The 18,917-nt window shown below is 42.8% G+C and overlaps 1 protein-coding gene across 3 annotated transcripts in view; it reads right to left on the reverse strand.

Annotated features, from left to right (window-relative positions):
- The window catches only part of IL17RD (interleukin 17 receptor D), a 65,447-nt gene that overhangs the window by 34,594 nt on the left and 11,936 nt on the right, over positions 1-18,917 (reverse strand). Inside the window, exon 1 of one of the 3 annotated variants that reach the window (XM_021409139.1) lies at positions 17,796-18,075. The exons of 1 other annotated variant lie outside the window; for it this stretch is intronic. In XM_021409139.1, coding sequence (XP_021264814.1) covers positions 17,796-17,813 — 18 coding nt within the window. In that variant the 5' untranslated portion in view covers positions 17,814-18,075. Of the gene's footprint in view, positions 1-11,435; positions 11,565-17,795; positions 18,076-18,917 lie in introns of those variants that run through there. One more of the 3 variants, XM_021409138.1, reaches the window with a different exon arrangement.

Here is an 18,917-nt window from a genome sequence, read left to right on the forward strand (position 1 = left end):
ACAAGCTAACCATGCCGGGTGACATCGCACCTCCGAGTTCCGATCAGCTCACCACTGCTGGACTTCGCATACCGCTGACTTGTGCGCTTGAATGGGAAACACCAAACCAGAACTAAAACACACGCAGCAAATGTAATGTGGCCACACTGAACAATAGTTACCATACCCACCAGAGTTGTTAGATGATACCGGGCTTTGTTCTAGCATTTATTTTGTGGCTTTGATTCCTGTGCTTACTGCCAGAATGTAATAAAAAGGAAAGTTCTGTCCCTGCAGCTCATTCTTTAGGAGCTGAATGTCCCATTTCCAAACCTCCGCATGACATTTCACGGCCAGTGGGCCTTATTGAAAAAGAACCCCAAAAGTGAATGGCACGATTAGCGAATTACTTTTTCAATTGCAACTAGATGGAGAAACCTAAGCTATCCCAACCTGCATTATTCCTAACTAATGAATAAAAGATAAAGGTTTTGTTTCCATTGATGTTCTGAAGAAGCATGGAATAACAACTTTTCACCTGCTGTGGGTCAGGCTGGGTTAGGTGTTCGTTTGTGGGTTTTCTGCTCTGATTTTAACTTTTTTGTGGTTAACCTACTACTCTTGCCAGTAGGCAAAAGTATCTTAAGGCAAGGATAATTACTAAAGATGATTACTAAAGATCACCAATATAATTCGCTGGAAAAAATTGTAAACAATAAAGCAAAGCGGTAACTATTTTGGAACAGATGTTACCGATATTCTTTGAAAAGTATCTCAGCAAAACGTTTCCATTGTTAACAGAAAGACAGATATTAGATACTGCTTGATAATTAAAGCAGCTGGCTTTACATTTGGCCCATCTTTTGGTGGGAATTTTACAAGCATCCAAAGAGTTGCATGGAACACTGACTTAAGCACAGAGCGAGCCCCGGGAGTTCCCAGCTCCCTGCCCAGCCCCCAGCTCCTCCTTCCCGCTGCAGCTCACCAATTCTAAGCAGACACTTCACACGAGTGCCTGGGGACCTCACGTTACCCACATGACTGAGCTGACCCAAGTAGTGAAGGAAAAAGAAAATAAAAAAGAAGGGGGGATACGTTCCACCAAAGGGTCTGCACTATGTGATTTACAATGCAGCTCGCAAACAGGTGCTTTAACACAGGTGGGGATGGAAGGGCAAGCACCAAATGGGAGGAAGCAGATGGCAGTGAAAATTTCTCTAACCAGCTTCACTGTCAGTCCATATAAAATGCAACTACACCCTAAAACACAAAAGAGAACAAATCCTATTGAAAGTTAATGGGAGTTAGGGCACTCCATTCTTTTTCAAAATCCCATTCCAAGCTTCTAAAGACCTGCACGCGCTTACAGGATCAACCTGAAATCACCCATTTATACCCCATACCTCTAAGACTTGGAGGGGAAGCCCAGCACCAGCTTGAAACCTTTGCTAACAAGCTCTGTGATGCAGCAATGCTGCTGTCCCACAGCACGTTTAAAGCTCATCTGGACAGAGCAGCCTTTATGCTCAGTGCAAATTGCACGACTTACCAGTTCCAGCTTCCACCCTCACTTTGTTTCTGCTGCCCATAATTAGAGACAAGACCAGACAGAGATAACATTGATCCCCACAGAAATGTGAGGAATATGAAGCCGTGCACACAGGCTTTACAAGGGCTCTGGGGCAAGGCACAGAACAGCAGCTGGACACCTGTGGAAGGGCTGGTCTTCGTCACCTGGGCAGCTGCACACAGTGCTCCTCCAGCACCTCTAAAGGAAAACCCAGCCCTTCGGGCCTGCTTACACAAGGAAGATAGTATTACGTGATAAACGAGGATGTAAATTTACACTGCAGTAGAAACACTATGACAACACACTACGTGGGATGCTCCAGGACGCACCTACACAACACAGAGACTGAAGGCAGCTCTTGCCACAAAATCCTGAGCATCAGACATCACCACGTTAACAAACTGTGAGGGAGTACGGTCCCCAGCAGCACAGCCCTCCTGACCCTGGCGCTCCCCTCATTGCTCTGGGTCAGTCCTGCTGCCTGAACAAGACCAAATAGACAAACAAGCAAACCAGCTCCCAGAGCTACAGGTCTTCTGTATTTGAAAGAAAAGCTGATTTGAGTGTTGTTTTCACAGGTAAATGACAAATAACATATGCAGGCCCGCATACATTCCTGTAAAAAAAAAAAAGATAATAGGATATAGTGGGCCTATAACTATTAAAACTCTCTTAAAGTAGTAAATTTTTGTGCTTTCTGAATCCAGGCCAGTCACACCTGGAATATCTATGCTGAACTGAGCAGCTGATAGCTTCTAGCTGTAACATTTTTGAAGATTTACAGTTTAGACCTAAACATTCTCAGGTGATGCGTTCCAACTAGATGAACTAAATTTGCACATAATCTGCATAAATTAAAAGGTCATTTTTTTAACCCACAGAATTGAAGGTATAGAAAGGGGACATTTACAAGTCAGATTATTCTTTGGAATTTTATGTGCAAAGAGATGAAGCCAAACTGCCCTATGTACACCATCTACAAACAAAGAAATCTCTTAATTTCACGTATCCCCAAATTTTACCCCATAGTTCGTTTTTATCTTAGAGTTCCACAAACTTAAAGAAAAATGTTAGAAATATACATACATATTGTTTACATTTTAAGTATAAAGCTCAAAAGAAGCTTATCTCATTAAAAAACCAACACCCTACCTTTAAGTGAAAATGAGTTTGAGGTTCCCAGGTCTTGGTTAAGACTAAAATCCTCCATTTGGAAACACAAAGCAAAATTAATTAGAAAACACAGTTTGAGTGAAAAGTGTTCTCGCAAAGGGTTCTTAGAAAGGATCGCTTTGAATGCATTTGATGCTGAGGAGACGCCATAAGTTTTCTTCACACAAAAGCAGTCATCAGCAGAGCACAACCAGATGTTAAGATTTCTTTTCTTAGTTTCTGTAAACCTCTGTGACCTCCCTCAAATTAAAAAAGGGAATAGCATTTTTAAAGCCACAGGAGCTATCATTAGCGAAGCATTCTAAGGATTTTCATTAATTCATAGCCAGCCAACCAGGAATTTTCCCACAGCCCATACAAAAAAAGTCAGAGAAGTCACTGATTGCATGGTTGGATTTGAATGTAGTCAGAAGTAAGATCAGAAATATCTAGTTCCTCCCACTGATATAAGAGCAAAGAAGATAGGGAAGGTCAGAAATTAAAATCCAAGTCTGCCCACCAACCACGAGGAAAATCTGGCATTTCCATATTGCAGCGAGCGTAACAATAGGCATCACATACGATTTTGTGGGGGAAAGAATCATATAGATAGACAGATAGAAATGAATTATTTAGCAACCTTTAAACAGAACACGCAGTCCCAAGCAGAACTGCATCCTTATATCCTCCACGAAGCAGCCACAAGACTTAGAGTGACTTTGTCTTGTTGTTAATGTATTCTCACAGTTCACAGCAATGTATGAGTTCATACACATTTACCTGGCGCCCTTTGAACTCTGCGTGCTCATTTGTCCCATGTCATTTCTGTCAGTCATGGAGAGGAGCAGCTTGTTCTTTCAACGCCAGACCATCAGAATCCAAACAAAGGTCACAAAAAGCTGAACACGTTTCAACAGCACTTCCTTTGGAGACATCACAATGATCTGTGCCGTGTTCTGCCTGTACAAGATCTGTGAGGAAAAGGCCAGGTGTGGACTCAGAGCCTGCTGGCTTGCAGACTCGAAGCTGCCAACAAGAAGGTGCATCCATCAGCATGGGGACTGCCATTTCCCAGCCACCTCTGCACGCTGCCTGATCACCGAGTGGTTCAAATTTGATCCAGATCAGTCATGGACACACACAGCTCTGACTGCATTGAATTAACCAGAACATACATTTCAGAGCTTATACATTCAGGCTGGCAGAAGGAGATAACGACACCTGATCTAGCATGAAATCTCCCTGGACAAAGCTCTCTCACACATTTTTCTGAGCACATTAAAAGATGCAGAATGAGTGATGAGCCCTAGAAGTAGATTTACTGTCTTGCTGAATAACAGCCCAAGACCAGATCCACATGGACAGGAACCAAGGGTGCTCGTGCACCCCGAGCTCCAAGTTTCAGAAAAGTGCAGGAAGATCATAATGTATTTAACAAATTGCTGCGACATGTATTCTGCTTATGCACCACTGACAAATTTTGACACTTTACTGAAAGCTTTGCTCACTTGCATCTAGAAGAAAAGAATCCCTGCCCTTAGCTCAGCATCATGCATACCTGCAGGCAGATACTTAAAAATATCCTAGTCCTTATTCCATCTCTGCATGAGCCTGTTAAAAAGCTTTTCTAGCCACAGCTCTAGACCTACTTATTCACAACATGCTCAACATGCTATGAAGAGCTATGCTATGATTTTATACTTAACTTTTTAAGTCTGGTCATTATAGATAAGCAACTTATCTAGGGCCGTTACTGGTAACTCAGGTTGAAGGAATGGAGGAGTATCATGTGCTGGATCTTTCTGGCAGAGCATCGGAAGGAGAAGGCTTAAAAAGCACTGAAGCAGCCACTCAGTCTCTGTCCTGTACTGGATTTTGACAGAGCACTTTGAGTTTCAAATACAGGAAAAATCCCTGTTACCTGCCAGGAGAGGACGACAGATGTGGGCGACCATTGAACAGGACACCAAACTAGGATGCAGACACTCCCTAGCTACAGGATTGGCTTCTTTTTCCTCTTCCCAGCTGAATTACATGCCAAAAACAGAGTACCAAAGTTACGCCACATCTTAGGGACTTCCACACCCATTACCAGCTTATGCAGTAACAAATCAGGCTGTCTGGAACAATGCCTCAGTGCCAACAGCAACGTAACACTAACAGCCTTCTAGTGATACAGAATTATAGGAAGCATGTAAGCCTTGAAAGGGGTGCTGAAGCTTGCTAAACCTCAAACGATCGATTCAATCTCAGAACAAATCTCTGTCTGCCCATTTAATCTCTGTTGCACTCCAGGAATCCATTCAGATAGCAGTGAGAGTTGGCAATAGGATTAGAAGAATGACCCGGCTGTGGCTTGTACGTGTGGCTTCATGCACCACCTATCAATGCCATGTAAAAAGGCAGTATATGAAGCCCTGTTGCTCATCCACGACTTCCCTATGATCTAAGAAGCTGGTGACAGCTATTTACCTTGTTCTGGAATCTACTTCTGTCATGCCTCCTAAGTGGACTCCCAAAAATCTGAAATCTGTTCTCAGAACATCTTCTCGTTTACCTGATCCACAAGTTGTTCTAGGACTTAGTCCAGAATTACCAGCTGTGTCCCATTCTGCTCTGTTTTTATACTGGTGCTCTGCTTGGAAGCCTCAAGACTGGGCAGGGATACAGATTTAGTCCAACTCCACAAAGATATCGTGACAGGTACTGTTGGGCAGTCACCTGCTCTCACGCTGGTCTTAACAGTTTCCTCCTTAAGGCCTAGCCAAACTGACTCTCAACAGATTATACGAGGAACCGTTAAACAGGACAGGAAGTTTGTTCCCTCAGACTCACGTTCTTCATCACCCAGTGAATTAGGCAGAAGCCCATTGCTATTCTTTACTTGAGAAGCAGTTCACTTGGACAGTGTTTCCTGGGGGTGTTCGGCCAACGCTACCGACGAGCACAGGCTGCCTGAGCAGCGAGGCGAGCACCACGCACCAACAGCATCCTCAGCATTGGACACCAACAAGAAGAAATTTGTGAGACACAAAGCTGGGTATGCAGAGACCACTGAAAACAAGTGTTACTAAAAGGCCTAGCAAAAACTCAAATGCCAACGTAGAGCCATCAGATGCATTGTCACTGTAAAGCAGGAAACTCCAACTCCTTTCTAGAACAAAAGTTGGGGCCCTGCTTGTAGACATGGCCAACCAAGAACATTTGTGTTCAGAGTGGTTTCAAGTCAGATGTAAAAGCATGACTGATAATCTAAAAACAAAACCAGTTAATCACCTGCAGTTAGAAAGTATTTATGAACTTTAGAAAATACAGCATTAGGAATTTATATACTTTGTAGAAACAGGTTCACTGCCAGTTTTCTGAATTCTGGTGGCAAGGAAGTAGTAATTCCTAAGATAGAACATGACATACAGAGATCCAGTGAAAACTGGACAGCCAATGGAACTTAAGAAACATTGCTGAAGTGTACTTTCCTCTGTTCCTTAGCACTTATTATCTACACATACAGAAGTTTGAGACCCACTTCCAAAAATTATACCTCTTCATAAAGGAATTCAGTAAAGGATAGGAAATTTGGAGAATCCTCTCCGGTCCACTGAGGTCATCAACAAATTATTTGATTTTTTTTAATAAATCCAGGAAATGTCTTAGATACATTCTTGATTGTAAGACATATTAAGTAACATAGGTTCAAGCACGTAAAAAATATCTATCAATACCTTAGTCAGGCTGACAGACTTTTGGATAATATAAATGTTACTGTTAAATAGATATTGCATTAGAACTACAGAAATGAGACTATCCATTACTGGCATAAGATAGTACTCAATAACAAATTAAGTACGTATTTCATTAAAGTCTCTAGGGGGAAACTAGGTAGAAGCTTTGTGTGTCAACACAAGTTGACTGCTGTTGAGGAGAGCTGAAAAAGACCAAGAGCTAGACAAGACAGCATCTGTCAAACACTGCATGCTTGAGAGGATAAGATCCTTTTTCCAAGTTTGCACTTAAGCTGTGATAGAGTTTCAAATTATTGTAACCTAAAATATTTAAGATGTGCTGGGCTAGCCATAGTTCCTTATTTTCAGCTACTGTAGCTTGTACTTATTTCTTAAAATATTTTATTAATAATATAGGGAGAAGGTTACAGTTTCTATCTATTTGATATAACTTGTCTTTTTCCAGGCGTGATGCATTTATGGATAATGTCCACTTTCATACACAAAAACAACACATGGTATAGAAACATCAACAAAGAGTTTAAGAAAAAATAATGTATTTCAATTATGCTTCATTATACTACTAGTAGTATAACATCACCATGTTTTAAAAACAAAAATATTTTTATTATTATAAGTTAAAAATTGTATTTGAGCTTAATGGCTCCCTGGCAATGCTTCACACTCCTATTATCTTGCAAGCTTCCAAACAACATTCTAAATTTATGGGTAAAATTCAGCCTTTGAGCAGAATTAGGCAGGCAAGTTTACATCAAAGCTTTGTTTCATCATCTTTAGATCAATCTGTCAGAAAAGACAGCTGGACCTTATTAAACACCCTTTAAATGTTGCAGTTTTAATCAAGTAACATCCATCTTACATTAACGTTAACAAATAATTAGCTAAAGAAATCTAGTATCGCCTCATCATGACTGCTTAACATCTTTTCACCAGTGGGCTAGGAAGCATTAATGTATTAAAGAACTTGTTCTTAAATAAGCATCCCAAGATTTTTAATTAACAACTCTGATACAGTAGTTACCACACTTCTACTTACTTAAATGCAGACTGGGGGTGGGGTTGATGTAGGGCAGGGAGTGGAGTTTGACATCTAAACTAAGGGACGTGATCTCAAGAGGAAACAAATCAAATCCGTAACAGTCCTAAGAGACTTCAACTGCAGAAATCTTGCTGGGTCAACAGCTTGTTAATTAGCATCATATTCCCATTTCCCAAGACCAACATACAAAGGAAACATATTTTTGTTGTTAATATTGAGAATTAATGTCAATGACATAAACAGGCTTGTGTTTCTATAATTTTTGTTCTCTGGGTTGTGTTTGCTCATTCTGGAAGTAGAGAATTTAAGCTCAATCACCTCTAAGCCCCTAAATAAACATTCATCTGCTTATTTTCACATTAACATACGTGGGTTACTATGTGCATTTTTAAATTAACTTCAATAGGCAGACTGCCATTAACACTTTTTGACACTAGAGTAAAAATGGGGTCACCATCTCTGCTAACGTTACCTGATTAACGACACTGGGTGTGGAAGGGTTTGAAGCCAAAGTTTAAACAAAAATAATACAGATGCCTACCTGCATGACCAACTGCGCTTGGAAGGCTTTGCACTCAGCAGGTTGCGTTGCATCTAACCAGAGAAACGCACTAAGCTTGGAGTGACACAGCTAATCAATTCTAAATTGCTATTGTTCCACATGCCAGTGGGGAAAAGAAATCTACTGATTAAAAAAAAAAAAATTGAAAAGATTGGATATAGAACTGCTGGCATCTGGTCTGCAGAGCTTTCAAGGAACTCCCAGTCGCCTTTGGATGGAGGAACCCCCTGATGGCAACCATTAACACCTTCTGCTAGGCTTCATCTCAGGCCTGCCCTCTGCTCAACGCCTTTTGAGATTTTTAATTACCCTTTAAGAGAAAAATCTAGTTCTTTAACTGATGGAAAATAACAAGAACTGAAGGGAGGAATTTAAACTCCACTAAGTTATTTCTCACCTATTTACAAGGCATTCTTGCTCCCAGATAATTTCCCAAAACATAGATTTAGTTGGGAAAACCACTTTGCCATGACTCAGTTCTGCACTAGAAAAACTCTGGCTGTAGAGTGGAATGCTCGAGGAGATAAACGCAGGGACCCAGCAGTATAAGCCTGAAGAACAGGGGGAGGCAGAGCTCCTGGTAATAGAGTGATAGAAAATAGAGATCTTCAGAGTCCTTGCTACAAAATGGCAAGGTAATGAAAGCTCCTTAAGCAAGATACACAGATGATGACACGGAGAATGTCAGGGGAAACTGGGGGGGAACAGAGAGCCCCAGTGTTTGCTAAGCTATGATCAGTAGAGCAAAGAAAGGTAGGATTCTGCTAACTGGAGGGTGGAGGGGGAAAGAAGTTTACTAAAATTCTGTGTTTATTCTCTCTCATCATACAGGCTCATTAATTTTGAGCTTTACGCTGCTGAACATGGATCAGTGCCACAATTTTCAGAGGAATTAGACACACAAAAAAAGTTACTCGTCTGCGTGCTCCCATTAGAATCTACAAAACAACTTGAGACTAAAGTTGTTCAAGTGTTTAACGCTGAATAAATGAAACTGAAATATATTCAAATCAACATCACAGCCAACTCTGTCTTGCCTCTCAGCTTGTTTCTAGGATGAAAAAAAAATCAGAGGATACTTTTCCAGAATAGCTCCCCATGTGGACATACTTTTTTGAGATGAAGAGAGGCCCAGCTCTGGTTTATTTTTTTCTGGATAAAGGTATGCATATGATGTGGTAAGACCATCCATATGGAAAGCTACTTTGCAATACTATTCTGCTTTAAGCAAATGTTCTACCTCAATCTGGAATACTGCTAAGCGTAGGAATACATTAAAGCCGTTAAGCATCAGTGAAAGAAATCTTGGACTTAACAAAGTCAATCCATATTCTAGAATCCTGGGTCCACTGAAACCACTTCTATTTCTTATTAAAGCTCTCCAAGTTACTCAGCAAAGTACTAACTGCTTTAGTGCTACAGACACGTGTGGAGCTTGCAACACCAATCTCAAAGTATTACTAGAGAAAGCGATAAACACAGGCATGTGTTCTGCAATGTAAGTTGTAAAAGTCGTACTTAACAACTTCATTTTGAAAATGTTAACTGATAAGAATAATTTCAGGAGCTATGAATCAAACCATCAAATGCTTCCTCTTCATAATCTCGTAATCAGAGCCCAGCCCATGCTGTCACCAAGTCAAGCTTTTACTGCCACACAACACTGAGGAAAATAAAACTATGTTTTGTAGAGAGAGAAAAAAAAAAAAAGTGTTACTCATGTCAATGTATTGAGATGGAACTCAGTGCTGATTTTCAAAAACAACACACAAACAATAAAAAAGGGGTGCAAAGGCCATCACCACATATCAGGGTTTTAGCATAGGAAAATATCCAGCGTGTGCACCCAAGTGTGTACAGACCAACACTCAGCTCTCCAAATTAAATTAAAAAAAATACATGGAAAGTTCACTTTTTCTTCCTAGATAATTCACGCCTTTGAGAATTACTTGAATTCAACTGCTTCTTATAATGTATACCAGACATTTTGACTGTATGCCTTTCTCCATATAAAACGTTAAGATTTGCTCGCGTCCTTAACTCACGTTAATTAGACACTGCTCACAAACACCCTGCAATAAGGGTATCTGTTTGAATAGGACACAATCGCTGCAGGGCTTGTGTCTTTTCAATCAGTCAGTGTCCCCGCAGTGTTTAGAGTGGCAGAGGGGAAGTGGCCTGCGGTTAAACAGAGGAAATACCGAGGAATTTTAATAGAGCAAATAGTCTCTTTACTTCCTACAGGGCCCTACTTCAAAGGCAGCCCTGCTCCCGAGCAGACAATGTGTTAGAGGGGCCATCAGTCATGTACCGGCACGTCAGCTCTGCTCGCAGCTCACACACGGGCCGGGCCAAGTGCCCCCCAGCTGACAACGGGGATCATCCCGCAGCCGCTGCTCCACCAGGGCTGGGATTCCAGGAGCAGACACGGCGGCACGGTAACCGAACGCTCCGACCATACCGGAATGCACGGCCCAGGGAAATCGGAAAATAAAGCCAAAAATATAAAAGCAGAAACCACTACAAATATTCAAGAAGTTAAAACGTTGTATCTGTCGTGAGCGATTAAGACACAGGTTTTTTTCAAAACGTCTACTAATCTGACAGACACGAAGCAGACTCTGGCACGTCTGGCACGTCGGGATTCCATACCCACAAAGCGCCTGCTGCCACCAACGTCGAAGCAAGGCGCTGCCACGACGCCCGCAGCTCGGGACACTTTGCCGAGCCGCGGAGCCCCGACAGCGGCGCGCCCGGGGGCACGGGACGATCCGCGACGCTGCATTCCCATCTCTTACAGCAGCCCCATCCGGCGCGGAGCTAAGCCCTAAGCTGTACCAGAGGTTGAAGTCTGCTTTTCTTCCACACGTTTCCCGGCGCTTTCGCCTCCGTGCGCTGCCTTACGAGCGCGAGCGCCGCGGAGCTCTCTCAAAGGCGCTGATGTGACACCGCGGAAACCCGGAGCGACAGCCACCGAAAAGGGACGGCGCTGGAAGGCAGCGCGCTCCCCCCCGTGCTCGCGCACCGCCGCGCTGCGACGGAACCGGCAGCCGCGCTACGGGAGTCGGGGAGAACTTCGAAAGTTATTTAAAAGTGGGAAAGTAGAAAAGCGATCAAGAGTCTGACGGCAAAGCGCAGCAGAAGCGGGAACAAAAGGCAAAGCCCCGCACCGGAACGTTTATCACCTGCCTCCCCTCACGACCCCGCCGCGGCCGGAGGGGGAAACCCACTCCGCGTCTCTCCTGGAAACGCCACGGCCCCTCCCGGCCGCGGACCGGGCGCAGAGCCCCGCAGCGCCCGCACCAAGACCCCGCACGGCGGAACCGCCTCACCTGCGCCGCAGAACTTCGGCCGTCCCCTCAGCGGGACCGAGCCCCGGCGCTTACTCACCCGCCCTCCGCAGGCGTCGGCCGCCGGCCCCCTCCTGCCGCCGGGCCCTCCGGCCGCCCCTGCGAGCTGCCGCCCCCCGCAGCAGGCGAGGAGCGCGAGGAGGAAGGCGCCGAGCTCCCGCCCGGGGACCATGGTCCGCAGCAGCGGCCGCGGAGCGCGTGCAGCGCGACGGCGGCGTGGCGGAGAGCGGCCGCGTGCATGCGCGCCGCCGACCCGGGGCGGGGGGCTGCGCCTCGGCGGGCACGCGCGTCCGTTCCCCGCCCCCGACCCGGCCCCGCCTGCGGGAGCGCGCCACCCTACGCCCGGGCACGCGCCTTTCTCCCCAACTCGCGAGGCGAGGCGCTACCCGGGCCGCGGGGCAGCCCCAGCACCGGGCAACTCCGACTGGAGCGCTCGGAGTCGCGCAGGACGTGAAGCCTGAGGCGCCAGCAAAGCGCGGAAACGCAGCACTGAGCTCAGAAGGGACGGCAGCTGCTCGGGTGGCTCCTGGCTGCAAGCGGTAACCGGGTCACTCAGAGTCTTCCCTTCAGTAACCGCCACCACCATTATTTTGGAAGATTTTACACCCTGGTACACTCTGCTGCTATCACTACTATTAGACAAAAACCATGATAATGGAATAGATAAAAAAAATAGTACAAAATAGCGTATCAAAGACATCATGGTTCAGATTAAAGCGATACACAAAAATCTCCCCAAAAAGCCCACTCAGCCAATGGCATGACAGGAAACACGACCAACTGGTCCTTTTTAAACCACTTCTAAACTCTTCATAGGGGTTTCCCTCCCTGGTTAATGCTGGTGACGACAATACAGGAGGACCCCAGCTGCCCTCGGGCTGCCCTTCTCTGCCAGCTGCCGTGAGAACAGGCTCGGGAGCCCCGGGCAGATGCAGCCCCTTGTTATGGCATGAGCAGAAGTGAGATTCCGGCCACACAGCACGTTCTAGCACAAATTTGAGATTAGGCCACGGTTGTGTCAAACCTCTTGGAGCAAATGATGCTTGCTTAGGATGTCCATTTTCCCTGCAGGCTGGTGTTCTGGAAAAGGGAAGGGTAGCATCCTGCTGCCACTGCTGGCTCTGGCAGTACACAGAGAGCAGAAAAAAGGATAGTCCTTATTTACCAAGGGCTCAAACAGAAGCACGAAGCAAAAGTGTCACCCGACACGAACCACCTGCGTGCCCCCCTCCCCTTACCTCGGCTTAAGCTACTAACAAAACACCGCATCTGAAAACCAGTTATCCCAAACGCTGCCAGGGCGTGAGTGAAGTGACAGCACGCAGGAGGAGCATGGTGCCTTCGGGGACTGCAGGCAGAAGCATTTTAGCACTCTGTGTGCATTCAGAACAACTTCCACCGAGATCTTTTGTGGAAAAGGGCAGAGGAGAGGTGGGAATCAAATGACAGCGGTTAGAATTTTCACTTAGATTCTCTAAAATGCTGCTAGCTAACGTAAGGGCAAAAGCCACAGTGGGGACTGCTTTCCTGTAGGCTCTTTTGTCCTTTTCACAACAGCCTCTTGTTTCAAAATAGCACAAATACATACGAGCTGGGGAATATCCCTAAGTCATGGCTATCGATATCATGCATTCTGCAGCTGGTTTTGGTTGCCGCTTTACCTTCTTGCTTAAAGCTAAGAACCCTTTTTTCCCCCCTCCTTTCCAAGCAGCTGTTCCCAGATGGAGGGGGCAGTGGGAACTCGGCCGTTCCTAGAAAAATATGGAAACTCAAGTAACAAAGAGAGCTGCTGTATGGTTAGGAATTTCCTACCAAATATTTCTATCAGTTGCAAAATAATAATACATATAAATAATAAATCCTCCTTAGATTTGGAAGCGGTATGCTCCATCCATCTTTTGTGACAATGATCCCAGATGATAAAATTGAAATTTAATTTAAATGCATCAATTGCTGTTAATGGTTCTCTCTAATAAACCACTGGGTCTTGATAAATGTGTCAATATTAATGAAGAAAAAAAAAAAAAAGAGTCCTGAAAGGAAGATCTGTTTTACTATACCCATTTTAGAGATGCAGAAACTTAAAAAGAGTCATAAATATGCCTGTTTAAACATCTTGCACACATGCTCAAGGCTAAACCAATAATTAGATTTGGAGTCAGGAAAGGCTGCCCCCTACTAAGGCAGGAAGAGACCCCTGGGGGTAACGGTTTTTGTTTTCAATTTGCTTCTTTCTACAGACACACAATCTACTTCCTAAGGTCATCCAGACATTATCAGTGGGTGCTTAAAATAATGTGGGCCATGGAGGCCAGATCCAGCCTCCAGAACAAGTCCGTCCAAGAGCCTGCTTGCACCTTGGGACAGGCAAAGAGGAGCACAGCGTGCCATCCTGGCAGCCAGCTGCCTCCTGCTGCATCCAAGCATTTATTGGCACTTCCAGATTAGCTGCCGCTGCGTCCATATGGGACTTGAAAGTGGAATTAGATGCATGAATCCTGCTACATTTGCTTTGACACTGGCAGCCACCACTTCTATATCCAGATGCTTTGCAACAAATCCTGAAATTTAGCATCCTTAATGCTGAATAAGCCAAACCTTACAGAATTCCTTGCAGGGTGCAGGCAGCCACATCTCCCCCAGTCACTTTCTATCACGTTCTCATTCTTGAGCTTTCTTCTTAAATATCTCAAGTCTATCTTCAGGTATTTGGGGGTGTTTTGAGGTTTGTAGAGTTCAGAGAGTAGAGTGAATAGTCTTGTGACCTTTCTGGATGACTTAATGTCTTCTACAGGAAATCACACTTAATGACCAAGGAAGTTTTTCCAGTCCTATATTCCCAAAGGCTCAAGTTAGCAACAGATGTAAAGGCAAATTACACTGAAAAGGAACCGACTGAAATAAACTAGTTACTATGCACAAAAGACTTCTGCTCACTATCAAAACAACTATTTGTCAGTGATCCACGAATACAAATCCTTGCATAATACGACCATTCCCCAGGCCTCACAGCTCCTTGTAGAGAGAGTACCCAGGCCAACTTGCTCTGCTGGCAGGAAGCATCTGCAGTCAAACGTGAACTCTCCGTATTTCTATTTAGCTTTGCATGTGTTTAGTTTTGCATCTGGTTATTCATATGAATATAATAAAGGGACAGACAGCTCAGTTCTGAGATGTTTCAACTTACTGATCTGCCACCAAATTCACTTCTCTCTGTTACACAAACAAGCTGAATTGACTCGCCCTGTGGCCACATGATCTTTTCTGAGAAAAGAGGGAGCAGAGCAGGACTGCATCTTTCAGCAGCAGTCTTCTGTTACACTGGATTAGGTGTAATATGAAACTCCACGTTTAGAGAAAAGTAGATTTGTGATGCAAGGAAAATTAAAAATTGCATGGAAGAGTGACTTTTCAATAAAAAAAATCTGTTGAACTTGAAACATTCCAATCCAACAACTGTATTCCTAAGTCACGTGTTTTATTCTTTAGAAATATTCGAATCATTATTAATGCCTGACTTTGAAATATTTTTCTGCAATACAGGCATTTCATCTCAGTCAACTATTAAAAAAGCAAACGAAGCCTCCTCCAATGCTGTTTGAATACTCTCTAGAATTGTAAATAAAGTAACACTTTTTCAAAAGTTTCTCGAGTTTACTTTTAATCTCAGCTTCTCAATACAGCACAATGCCTTCCACACAGACATCTTCCCATTTTCCATCTGCAGGGAAACATAGGCCTGGGCGGAGCTGACTTAACAGCCTATCCCAAAATTCACCAATCTACAGCACCCTGTGGCCATGTCTGTGAAACTAATCCTAGCACACTAAGGGACCCCTGACTGAGCATAACCTGCCTTAAACCTTTCCCCATTTAACCACAGGGAGAGCAATTTGTTCAAGCGCTTCAAGATGACATCATTCGCTATTTGAGGCCAACAGCTAAGTGCAATTAAGGCTAAAGAAAATGTTTTGAAGATTTTTGTAATTAAAACACAGACACTACTAACAGATACCATCACAGAACAATAGGAGCATTTCCGGAAGAATTCCCAAGTCTTACTATTGTGTAACTGCTCTGGAAGATGATTGGGAAGCACTCTGTCAATAGCACCTCATTCTACTCCCACTAAGGGAAATATACAAACAAACGAAAATGTGGACGCGTATGGAAATTGCAGTCTGTTTATACCACGGATACACAACAGTATTTCAGAGAAAAAGAACACTTTATGGCAGATTTGCATAAGAATTCTACAGCAATTCTACAAAACCATACTAAAAAAAAAAAAAAAAAAAGAGGAAGGGCCCAGTTAGGAATAACATCTCCTGCTGACAGCTCTACTTCTCAAACAAACAACTTTAGGTCTTCCATATCTACAGTTCGGCACATTGTTGTAAAAAAAAAAATCTGAAGCACTCAGATATCAGGATTGAGTCAGTTGCTTATTTTTGAAAAGAGTAATATAAATATGCAGATAACAGATTGATAAAACACAAAGGGAAGGATCCATTAATACTTGCAGAGAAAGTTAATCCATGTTAATCATAAGTTACAATAATTATTATTTGCTTGTGGTTAGATGGTTATATTAGGAATCACTATCAAGAACACTCCAACTAAACTGCTATTTGTGATAGATCTTGCTGTCCAGCAGCACATGTTCATAGAAGAAAGAGGGGAAAAAAATCTTAATGACTGCAAGAAAAGCTTTTCTTCATAAGCTACTTGAGTTTCACAAAAACATCCAGCCAGCCAACTACATTTTAAGAGCGGTGACGATGCCTCATTAGACTGCTTCCTCATGACTTCCTTTCCCTGTCAAAACGAATTAGAGCAATTTGCAATTATATTGTCAGTTAGCCACATCCTGTAGCATGGAATGAGACGCTGTTTCACCTTTGAAGCGAGAGAAGTACACATACATCCAGCCAGTAACTTAGAAATATTCAAATCAAGAAAGAAATACAAGTGACTACTATCACATTTTTTAATATTTTACCCTGACTAAACATACTGAAATGCAAGCCAAACCACTAACAAGGGTGTAGTATTTAAACAGCACAAGGCATTTCTAATCATTCTAATGTGATGAAACAGTGCTATAGGAAAAAGCAGGTGGTCATCAGCCCTTTTGCATGCCAAACATCTGCATTCTCAAGTTCGCATTGTTATCACAGAAGAATTACATTAGTAGATACTGCAGCAAAGTCATTGTATGGTTCCATTGTAAGGGTGGGGTATTTTTTGTTTGTTTTAGAATTACTTGATGCTTTGTCAGATATAAGAAGATCCTGCTGCTCTAAATGGACTGCATTGCGTAGCGCTGTAAGCACATACCCGCAAAAGCAGCCTTAACGATTTGGAAGATCGTAAAATTGTAAAAGTTTGCCCAAAACTGAATATTTAAGTTAAATATCTAAATATTAAGCATCCAAACTATCAAAAAAAATACTAAGAACCTACCAATTTTCACTGGGTTCAATTCAATATAGCCCATCCTGAATTTTTGAAAATCAGACACCAAGTCGAGCATTCGTACGCACATACAGACCTTGTGCCTAGATCTTCGTTGTACAAGAACTAAGCAATCACCGGGCGTTCTACAAACAGCCTGCCTCGTGACCGCAGACATCGCCCACACTTAAGAGGCAGAACTGTAATTCTAAACTCCAGCCACAAGAGGGCAAAAGTAGCCCAGCATTTTCAGCTGCATTTGAAATGCACAGTAACTGTTCCAATATTTATGAATTTAAATGCTGGTTTAATCTGGGGGCAAAAAAAAAAAGATTAAGATGCAGTCTATAAATAGTCAACAACCTCTAATGAAGAATATTTGATTTGCTATCTTCTTAATTTCTTTAACAACAGCATCATTCATCCAAACTGAATCCCAAGATATTTTTGAATATTACTGTGATTGGTAATATAACTCTAAATATTTAAAGTGTGAAATATACCATTAAAAAGTATAATGCTTATTTTCAAATATATTGAGCATAAATTGGTTATACGTAGGCAACAAGACTATCCCATATTCTAGACAATGTGGACAAAGTATTAAAATAGCATCAACCAGAAAAATGAAAAAAATGGTGCTAAAAGAGCAAGAAAGTATTGAACAGGATACAATATCTATGTTGATGTAAATTTACAAACGTGATGTTATGACAATTGGCATATTATTGGCAATAATACCAGAACTAGGCCAAAACCTGTGTATTTGGAGTCACCATCCTTGGAGATGTGCAAGCAACGTGTAGAAGTGGCACTTAGGGACATGGTTTAGTGGGCATGGTGGCAATTGGTTGCTGGTTGGACTAGATGACCACAGAGACCATTTCCAGCCTCAATGATTCTATGTCTCTATCTCCCTAAGCATTTTTTGTGTTATTCTTACCTCAGTGAGGATAAACATCCTGCAAAAACAAGTTTTTAGAAGTAATGTACTGGATTTCTTCTTCTAAATTCAATAAATATATATTCAATAACACTTCGGGTACCCAAAATGAAGACTGCTCTTCCACGTTTTGTCTCCCTTTCTCCTTCACGTCGTGCAAGTGCGGGGTCTGTTCCCTCAGAAAGGAATCTGGAACTGATGTTTCTTCAGCATCCCTGGACTACCCTCCCTGCCGACAACTGTTTGCCCATCAGGATCCCATGAAGTCGCTTTGTGATGCAATCAGATAGAATCCTTCCTCTCTCCCCGCCTCCCCGGAGATGCTCCACAGCCCCAGCTCCTCCTCACATAATGAGCTAATTGCATAATAACAAATCCCATAAAATTAGGAGACTAAACGCGTCAACCTGACAACTGATAGAGAAACCAATTCAATCCAGAGAATCATAACAAACGTTATTTTACAAATAATATCTAAGAAGCTTTGGTTTTCTTTTTAACCACTAGCCAGCCTTGAGAATTAATCTCAACTATTTGAAATCACCTTAATTTCAATGTTTGGTAAACATATCGTTTGTTAAATCCAGCCATAGAAATGCTTGGGTGACATTTGAAGCCACATTTATTTTCAGTGAGAACACGGCATTATTCTTCTATAGAACTGTAAAAAACCCTGGGTTTTGTTGCTTTGGAAGTCATTTCAATACAGCACTTTGGACAACTAGAAAAATGCAGAGGTACTTACACCCACTAGGAAAATTGTAACAGAGTTTGCTGGTGTACTAGCTTGCTATTAGTAATCACAGACTTGGTAAATCAAGTAACAGCCAGTGCAAAATTGTAAGTTCAATAGTGTTCTAAATGTAGGCTTTAACAGTTAACACTGGTAATTTAAAAAATGTTTCAAACTACACTGTCATGTATTCTGCAAGTAATAATAATAGAACTTTGGAAGCACTTGTTGTTTGGTGGAATTTGGATACACCTTCAGGCCATGAGCACAGATCATCTTTTTTGGATCGCAATAGGAATTGCTGAAGTTCATGGCTAGAAAAGATTTTTAAGCTTCAGACATCAAGAAAGAGAAGAACGTCAACTTAAAACAAATAATTACGCATCCCA

The sequence above is a fragment of the Numida meleagris genome, chromosome 11, assembly GCF_002078875.1.
Source record: "Numida meleagris isolate 19003 breed g44 Domestic line chromosome 11, NumMel1.0, whole genome shotgun sequence".
NCBI classification, from domain to species: Eukaryota; Metazoa; Chordata; class Aves; order Galliformes; family Numididae; genus Numida; species Numida meleagris.